Genomic DNA, 9,710 nt, shown 5'->3' on the forward strand with positions numbered 1-9,710 from the left:
TATATATATATATATATATATGTGTGTGTGTGTATATATATATATATATATATATAGTCACAGGACATGGAGTATAGTGTGGGAGTGGAGTCAAGGGAATTGTAATATATGTATGATATTGAGGGGGGAAGTGGGGTGGTGGATTGGGGGAGGGAAGTTGTCACTTTGATGGGTAAAACGTATAACTATTGCACTGTGTTGTACAGCTAAAACTAATTTTTTAAAAATGTGTATTTCACACACACACACAAAAATCTATTTATTTATTGTTTATCTCCCCTAACATGTAGGCACCTTGTCTATCCTGTTCATTGTTATACCCCATGCCAAAATAGTTCCCAGCACACTGTACATGAAATAATTTCACATTGAATAAATGACCACTCATGGCCTTGGTTCAAATTTCTTTGTCTCTGAATGTGTTTAAGTTTAAACCTGAGTGTTGTATATATTTTTTGGTTATGCCAAGCTTCTTCAAACAGAGTATATGAACAAAAAGCATTTCATTAACTTCTGAATTCATATCTCCTCTTCCTTGTCATTAAAATGTCATGGCAAAGAGAGTTAAGTATTCTACAAAATGACATAGACACAAAGTGGAAAAAAAAAAAAGGAACCAATATTTGTTCTATGGCCAAATTAAGAGAAGTCATTTCCAAATCCTAAGCTAGGGTATCTGTTTACGCCATTTGACCTTCAACAAATGGAAAATATCTACCTTATAGGTAAAACTGTTGGGGATTTAAGTTTTTAAAGTTATTTCTTCTTATTAATATTATGGTCTCCTACTGATTTAAAGATTAAAGAGAGACTACATCTGCATCTATGCTAAAAGTACTTAATTGCTGATAATAGATTCTATACATTGTTTTCAGAGTAGTCAGTTCATTCTACATTTGTGTCCTTAGTACACTGCCTGAAATATGGTTAATGCATATGTCTGCTGAATGAATGGACTACCATAAAAACAATATGTTGGGAAGACAAACAACAATTCTACTACAGTGCCACAACCAACTTGTGCAGAGTGACATTGGAAGACACAAGGCTATCACCAAAGTGGAAGGGTTAGAGAAGTGTCTGAGCAGAGCTGTGATATCTGGGATGAGTGTTGAGCTAAATAGATAAGAGAAGGAGATGAAGGGAGCTCCATACAAAGAAAATTTGAAATGTAAAGATGCACGGGCTTGAGCAAGTGAGCAACATGTCAGAGCCATAAGAGCAAATATAAAGGATGGATAAAGAGATATGGCTGAAAATGTGGGCAAGATGCTACCCCGTACACTGCATCAAGGGATTCAGGTTTTGTCCTGTAAGATCCCTAGGATTCATACATGCAGCCTCAAGGCTAAGAGATTTCTCTCAGAGAAACTTTATTTCCAATTTGATAAAAATCTAAAAAAAAAAGGACAAAAAGATACTCTAGATCACCTGGATGATCACCTTTTAATTGATTACTGTCACAAGATTTCAATTCACACATTTGTGTTTAGGGAGTGCGCTGGCAAACAGGCGGTAGCATTTGTCATTGGCACAGGTTAATGAGATAGCAATGGGGACTACTTTATGTAAATGATGTCATGTGAAGGTCAAATGAAATCTTGACACACTGGACATAGGAAGGTTTTGCAGTGGTTTAAGTAAAGAGGTGAGGGCATTCAGTAATGGTTCAACACAAAGACACTATGGACAAGACTTTCTGTAAGGAAGCTATGCCACAGAGGGCAATGAACACTCACTTTAAGAGTGTGTTAGGTCCAGCAAAAAGTCTCATTGGTAACAATAAATAAATGCTCGTTTGAATTTACTTGTTTTATAGTTTTGCTGCATTTAACTTATAATTATGTATAACTTAGTTATAAAAATGATACAACATAAGGAGTTCATATATAGTTTTATATTTGCATATATTTAACATACTGAAAATATTTTAAGTTAACAATAGAGAATCCTGGCTATCTACTTGGGTTTGAGAAATTCTCCTCTGGGTGATTGGGAGCGACTTAAAGTTTTTAATAGGAAAATGACAGATTTGTGCTTTAGAAAAATGACTCTGGCAGCAGTATCGAGGGTTGGAATTGCAAGTATTTAAGGTAGAAAGGAGGCTATTAATATAATAATGTGATAAAATGGCAAGGCCTTAAATTACTCAGGGGATATGATGAGGAGATGGATAAGAGTTAGAATCAAAAGGACTTGATTGTGGGTGAGGAAAAAGAAGGCATCTAGGATCACTGTCCCTTGGATAACTTGGTGAGGTAAAGACCACAGGAAGACAAACGCGTTGTGGTAAAGGGGAAGGAGAAAAGAGATGATGAATTCAGTTCAGCAATGATCTGAATTTCATTTCAGCCAAAGAAAATCCAGTTATCTCTTCTGAGTCCCAGTTTTCTCAGTGACAGCTGCATTCATGAATTACCAAATTAACCATTATATCGCTCTCTAAAAATAAACAAAGCACTCCACAGTATGCTGTAAATAAGTTATGAAAAATCAGCAAAAGCCCAGCCCCTGAAGGAAATTCAGCAGGGTTAAAAGAGACATGGCAAATTTTTACTAAACATTTACATTGTGACCCAGTGCGCTCACCCAGGATAATACTTTTTGCTCTGTCAGATGCCACCATCTCTCCCTTGCATATTGAACAAGAGGTAGCATGCCAAGCGCACATGGGAGATGCAAAGACCGCGCTCTCAAAGGACTACCAGCAAAGCAATGGGACACATCTGGTGCCGGATGACCGAAAAGGTAGCTCAGTGGGAACTTTGACATTACTGGCAGGGTTAGTTATTTTAGATTTAGTTAGAGGAATCAACGTGGAATATCTCAGGCAGTCCAACAAGAATGTAAACATTTCATATTTCCCCAATAAGAAAGGGGAAAAAGGCGAGAGGAAGGAAAATGCAGCAATTTCCGCAACCCAGTCTGTGCCCTCGCAAGCCACAGAAGGGCGGGCCTCTGGGAAAGAGTAATTCAACCCGAGTTTGGTGGGAATGCCAGCATCTTCCACCAATAACTCATAATACAAAAGCATAGTGTTTATAAAACCAAAATGTTTAACCGTCAACCTCATCCACATCGTCCAACGTGCGACTGAAGTGAAAGCGGCGGGGCGTACCTTTAGCACAGGGCACTGCTTTTGGTGTGTGGGGGTCGCCCTCGACACAGCGCCTCTCTCGGCGCCGGGTCAGGGCCTCCCAGAAAGTCCGGGGCTGAGAGGCGTGGGGGTACACGGGCAGCAAGGGACAGCTCCCTGAGTGCAAGGCGCGCACAGAGAGGGAACAGCGCCCCCACAGTTCTCCCGGACGCCGCGTGCAGACCGGAAAGACGGGCCTTACAGCTCAGCCTCCGTCGGGCCGGGGCGGGGCGGGGCCACCAGTGCGCGGTACCTGCTGCCTGATGGGAATTGTAGTTCCGACACTGGGAACTACATTTCCCAGTGAGAGTACGGCTCCGGCCTGCAGCGTGTTGCAGGGCTGACACACTGTCCACAGCAGGGTCCAGAGGCTGAGTGTTGGGTGGGAGGCCAGAAAGGGGGTATCCTTTCTTTCCCTCTTCTCGATGTTCAGGCGGCGCCGGCTCTGTCTTCTCTCGCCCCACTGCCGTGTGCCCCCTGTCTGGCTCCTCCGTGTTAGTTTTTCCTGGTCCCCGGCGTAGAGGGTTGGGGCCTCAAGGGTCCGAAGTAGCGGCCGCTGCCCCGCGCAGGAGTTAGGGGCGCCCCTCATAGGCCTTGCTAACCCCGCGGCCCGGCACTTGCCTCTATGGGTCCAACCCGAAAGCCCAACGTGTGCCACCGGCTGAGTCGCCGGGCGCTGGGCTTCTTCTCGCGCGATGCAGGCGTGGTGCAGAGGACGAACCTGGGCATCTTGCGGGTGCTGGTGTGCCAGGTGACTGCCCACCGGCCGGGAGCGGGAGGAAGGGCTGCGGGGGCGCCTGGTGGTCAAGCCTTCAGTTGGGGTGCACTTTTTACGCGGTAGCGCTCCCTTTTAAGAAGGTCTTATATGATGGGGAGTGGAATCCATTCCTTGAACCTGGGGGATTAGAAAATAGATATTAATATGACCCCCAGATGCTTTTAGTTTTTAAGCTTCTTATGCCTTCCTGCAAACAGTCTAAAAGTTGGTCACCCCACTTAAACCAAAACGTGAGAGTGAAGCAGAGTGAGAAGAATTGACTATGTTTTCAAATAACATCTGTGAAATTTATTTGAAAACTCTAAACTATCCAACATAAAATTAGTGCACAGTAGAGGCTTATGAGTAATTTCCTAAACTGAAATTCTTTGTGTCTTTCAGGAAAGTACTAAATTTATGAATGTTTGGACAACTCATTCCAAGTCACCTATAGCCTATGAGAGAGGAAGAATATATTTTGATAATTATCGGTGCTGTATCAGCAGGTATCTTTTGGGGGGGGAATTTTTTTTTAGCTGTAAATCACCTCACTGTTGATCTTACATCTTATTTTTATAGAATCACATGCCTACAATAGAACTTAGTGAAATAGGAAAATGGAAAAATGGGTCCAAAGTAAGAGTAGGTGGTAAAATGCATGTAATTTTAAAACCTTGTTAAATCTAAAGTTGCAAGTTTCATCTTTGTAAATACCATTTAAAGCAAAATTTCTAGTGCAGTAAAAAATGATAGATTGCTCTCAGAGCACTGTGTAGTATTTTATTCTGCTTAGAAGATACCAGAGTCAAGTGAGCCAGGTACCTAATAATTAGATGCTGCTTTAGACAAGAATATCTGCCTATGTTTTGTTTAGGAAGTACTTAACTTTTTTGTTTAAGAGTAAATTTTCAGACTTGCTCAAGTAGAGAATAATATAGTGAACCCCCGTGTACTCATTACCTAGATTCAAAAACTATCACAATTTTGCCACATTTGCTTTATCTCATACTCTACCTTTTCCTTTACCTCTTTTCTAAATATTTTAAAGCATAGTCTAAACATCATGCGATACTTAAGTTTGCTTCTCTAAAAAATTGGGCATTTTCTTTTTTTAAACAGCTTTATTAAGGTATGATTCTCTTATACATTTCACCCATTTAAAGTGTACAAGTCAATGATTTTAGTTCATTGAAATTCATATTGAATTTGATGAACCATTAGTGGTTCATATAAGCAACCATCACTGCACTTAATTTTAGAACATTTTCATCACCTCAAAAAGAAACCCTATACCCTTTAGCTGTCACCCCAATTCATCCTTCACCTGCAGCCCTAAGCAACTGCTAGTCTAATTTCTGTCTCTATAGATTCACCTATTCGTCTCTTTTATATAAATTGAATCACATAATATGTGGTCATTTGTGACTGGTTTCTTAGTAGATTACCTGTTTATTATAAAAGGAACAGCCAGATGAAAGAGATGCACAGGGCGAGGTATGTGGGAAGGGGCACAGAGCATCCATGCTTTGTGAGCATACCACTCTCCCTAAACCTCCACATGCTCACCCACCCAGAAGCTCCTTTCGTTCCCTAATATATATGTTTAATGCTTACGTTTCCCTCTAAGCATTGTTTTTGCTGCATCCCACAAATGTTGATCTGTTGTATATTCATTTTCATTTCATTCAAAATATTTTTAAATTTCTCTTGAGATTTCTTTGACTCGTGTTAATTAGAATTGTGTTGTTTAATCTTCAAATATTTAGGGATTTATCAGCTGTCTTTCTGTTACTGATTTCTAATTTAATTCTACTGTGGTCCAAGAGCGTACTTGGTATTATTTCTCGTCTTTTAAATTTGGTAAGATGTATTTTATTGCCCACATTGTGGTCTGTCTTGATGAATGTTTCATGTGAGCTTGAGAAAAATGCGTATCCCTCTATTGTTGAATAAAGTATTCTATAAATGTCAATTAGATACTGTTCAGTTCAAGTATATCCTCGCTGACTCTGCTTGCTGGATCTGTCAGTTACTGATAGAGGTTGTATTGAAATGTTCAAGTAATGGATTTGTCTATTTCTCCTTGTGTTCTATCAGTTTTTGTCTCGAGTATTTTGATACTCTTTTGTTAGATGCATACACATTAAAAATTTTTATGTCTTCTTGAGAAGTAACTGCTTTACTATTATGTAATGCCACTTTTTATCCCTGATAAGTTTCCTTGTTGAAGTCTGCTTTGTCTGAAATTAATGTGTAGCTACTCCAGCTTTCTTTTGATTAGTGTTTGCTTGTATGTTTCTTTATCCCTTTTCTTTTACCCTATCTGTGTTTTTATATTTAAAGTGTGTTTCTTGTAGGTAACATATATTTGTGTCTTGTATTTTTTCATCCATCCTGACAGCCTCTGTCTTTGAATAGGTATATTTAGATCATTCACGTTTGTGATTATTGATACAGTTGGGTTAATACTTAACCATATTTGTAACTATTTTCTACTCATTTTCTTTATTTGTTTCTTTTTGTCTTTTGTTCTTTTTCTGCATTCTCTGGTTTTAATTGAGCATTTTATGTGATCCATTTTCTCTCCACTTAGCATACCAATTATACTTCTTTTTTTTAAATTTTTTAGTGGTTGCTTTATAACTTTGAGTATACATTACAACTAGTCTAAGTAACACGGTACCTCTTCATTGGTGGTGCAGCTACCTTATAATAGAGTATTTCTAACTCTTTCTTACTGTCTTTTATAATATTGTTATTCATTTTACTTATCCATAAACTATAATCACTGAAAAACCTTGTTGCTATTATTATTGACAAATTTTTATCTTTTAAATCAATTAAGAATAAGAAAAATAAAGGATTTTGTTTTACCTTCATTTATTCCTTCTCTAACACACTTCCTTTATGTAGATCTGAGTTTATGACCTATATTATTTTTTTTCTCTCTGAAGAACTTCTTCGAAAATTTCTTACAAGGCAAGTCTATTGGCAGCACATTTCCTAAATTTTTGTCTGAGAAAGTTTTATTTCTCCTTGACTTTTGAAGGATAATTTCTTGGGATACAGAATTCTAGGTTGGTGGGGGTTTTCTTTTATCATTTTAAATATCTCACTCCTCTCTACTTGCTTCCATGTTTCTGAAGAGAAGTCCAGTGTAATTCTCATCTTGTACTACTGTAAGTAAGGTGTTTTTTGTCCTCTGGCTTTTTTCAAGGTGTTCTCTTTGTTTTTTATTTTCCACAGTTATAATTTGATATGCCTAGGTGTAGATTTTTAGTATTTGTTATTCGTGGTGTTCTCTAGGTTCCTGAATTTGTGGTTTGATATCTGACATTAACTTAGGAAAATTCTTAGCCATTATCATTTCAAGTATTTTTTTTGTTGTTCTCTCTTCTGGTATTTCCATCATGTGCACATTATACTTTTTTAAGTTGTATCACAGTTCTTGGGTATTCTGTTTTTCTTTTTTCATTCCATTTGGGAAGTTCTGCTTTTTTCATCCTAGTTTGGGAAGTTTCTATTGACATATCTTCAAGCCTACTGATTCTTTACTTGGGTGTGTCTAGTCTACTGATGAGCCCATCAAAGACATCATTTGTGTTAGGGTGCTATTGATTTCTAGCATTTCCTTTTGATTTTTTCTTAAGCTTTTTTATCTCTGCTTAATTACCCATCTGTTCTTGCTTGTTGTCCACTTTTTCCATTACAGTCCTTAGCAAATTAATCAGTTATTCTAAATTTCCAATCTGATAACTCCAAAATCTCCACCATATCTAAGTCTGATTCTGATTGTCTTCAAATTTTGTATTTTGCATATCAGCATGCCTTGTAATTTTTTTGTTGAAAGTTATATGTGGTGTATCACGTAAAAGGAATGATGGCAAATAGGTCTTTAGAGTGAGGTTTTATGTTTATCTGGCTAGGAGTTAGTCTGTGTTTGTTGTTTGTTGTAGCTGTAAGTGTCAGAGGCTAAAGTTTCCTCTATGGTCCTTGTTTTTGTCTCCTCAGTACTGACTCCAGTGGCTTGCTCTTGGGTTTTGCTCCTGGTAAGCTGTGATTCTTGGTATCCCGCCTCTCTCTCCAGTGTTGGAGGCTGCTGCCCTGTAACCTCAAGTCTTTGATGGACCTAATAAGAGTTTTTGATTTTCAGTTTGTTGAGCTTTTTTCTTGTGAGGATCAGAATGATGACTTCCAAGCTCTTTACAGGTTGGACCAGACACCGGAAGTTAGAGAGGATAGCTTTTTAGGTAGTGTTTGAAATTTATTCTGACCCCAGGAGGGTTACACCCAGAAATCTCTTTCTGGTTCTCTCAGGCAAGTTAGCCAACCTACAGTTTAGCCTGTATGGCCAGTGAATCTACCAATCTCTTACCATTTGCCTTTCATCACAACCTCCACTGGTTTTGAGAGCACCCATAGACTAGAGCTTCTCCATACTCTACTGCAAATGCAGTCAGTTCCTCTGGGAAGAGACTAGGGGCTATATGCCTCTTCCCCCTGGGCAAAATCTTTGAGCCAAGGCTCTGGAGCTGATGGTGGTGGGTTTCAATGATATTTTTTTCTCTGAGTGAGTACCCTACTCTAAAAGCTGAGCACCTGGGGATGGAGCAGGCATTAACCTCAAGTCTTCTTGCCTCTTTAAGTGTGGAACCACAGCTGTTTGAGATGAGGTAAGGGCAATCCAGGCTCCAGTGTTCTTCGGCATTCCACGCAGGAGGTAGAGGCTCTATCCCATGGGTAGGGGCTAGATGGAAGAAGGGAGCCCCACCTGTTGACTGTGCTCACCTAGCACTCAGCACCAGCAACAAGCAGCAAGGGGCTAGATGATAAATGTTATCATCCTGCCCCTCAGGAAGGTAGCTCTCTGGGAGCTGAGGTAGAGGGAGCCCTGTGCCCTCGGCTTTACCAGTCTGGAGTGGCGTTTTCATCTTGCTGAACTGAGAATGATGGGGAGAGAGCACATCCTAGTTCAGGCACCACAGACTCACTGTTCTTTCTGAGCTCTAGTAGATTTTCTTGAATAAATGTGTCTTCATTTTGCTGTATGCCCCAAGGGCCATTTTCAGAGACTTTAAAATAGTTGTCCATTTATAATTTACACCACTCTTCCTGGGAGGCGTGCCCATCGAGCTCCTCATGCTGTCGTACTGGAAGTGGAAATCTGGACATTTTCTTATATGATCATGTCATTAGACCTAAAAAAATTAGCAATAATTCTTTGGTATCGTTTAATGCCCATTTCGTAACTTTCCCAATTTAGAGGTATTGGCTTTAATTAAAAAAAATTGAAGTGACATTGATTGGTGATTTAATGGTAAATAGTATTGGAGTTCTTTAATATGCAATTTAGGGTGTTTTTCCCATAAGTTAGAGTCACATGCGAGATTGTTTTCATTCCTGTGAAATTCTGTTTCATTTAACCCTTTCAATCAGTGAGAGAACATCAAAGGTGATTAAATCATTACCCTGAAAATGGTTTCTAAATAGTAGTTTAATTTTAAAGTTCATCAGTTACAAAAATGAAAACATCTATTATCACATTTCAATAGTAATCAAAGAAGTATAAATTAAAGGTAAGAGACTGTTTTCCACATAAAAAATGTAGTGTTCAATATTGACAGAAGTATAAACTTGTTCAACCTTTCTGAAAGGCATTTTGGGAGTAAAAAAACCTTAAAGGATGTTTTCATTTTTATCCACTAATTTTTATTCTAAAATAATAGGACTCTTTTTATCTAATTAATTTTCATTTAAAAATATTGGAACAACACATAGGAATGCCATGGAATTTTATTCATAGTAAATGCTCAAGGG

The 9,710-nt window shown here is 38.8% G+C and overlaps 2 protein-coding genes and 1 pseudogene across 3 annotated transcripts in view; 2 read left to right on the forward strand and 1 right to left on the reverse strand.

Moving 5' to 3' along the window:
• LOC109390391 (dnaJ homolog subfamily A member 1 pseudogene) overlaps positions 1-2,972 on the forward strand; it is a 13,755-nt pseudogene extending 10,783 nt beyond the window's left edge.
• Positions 1-3,323, reverse strand: part of METTL8 (methyltransferase 8, tRNA N3-cytidine) — a 108,388-nt gene extending 105,065 nt beyond the window's left edge. Inside the window, exon 1 of one of the 2 annotated variants that reach the window (XM_019656809.1) lies at positions 3,119-3,309. The gene's annotated coding sequence lies outside the window, so the exon portion shown is untranslated. Of the gene's footprint in view, positions 1-3,118 lie in introns of both variants that reach the window. The other variant, XM_019656811.1, reaches the window with a different exon arrangement.
• Positions 3,324-3,458: 135 nt separating this feature from the next.
• The window catches only part of DCAF17 (DDB1 and CUL4 associated factor 17), a 35,689-nt gene continuing 29,437 nt past the window's right edge, over positions 3,459-9,710 (forward strand). The window contains exons 1-3 of the mRNA XM_019656798.1: positions 3,459-3,887; positions 4,296-4,399; positions 5,013-5,022. Of these exons, the coding sequence (XP_019512343.1) occupies positions 3,762-3,887; positions 4,296-4,399; positions 5,013-5,022 (240 nt within the window). The 5' untranslated portion in view covers positions 3,459-3,761. The remainder of the gene's footprint in view (positions 3,888-4,295; positions 4,400-5,012; positions 5,023-9,710) is intronic.

The sequence above is a fragment of the Hipposideros armiger genome, unplaced genomic scaffold (genome assembly GCF_001890085.2).
Source record: "Hipposideros armiger isolate ML-2016 unplaced genomic scaffold, ASM189008v1 scaffold_266, whole genome shotgun sequence".
In the NCBI taxonomy this organism is placed as follows: Eukaryota; Metazoa; Chordata; class Mammalia; order Chiroptera; family Hipposideridae; genus Hipposideros; species Hipposideros armiger.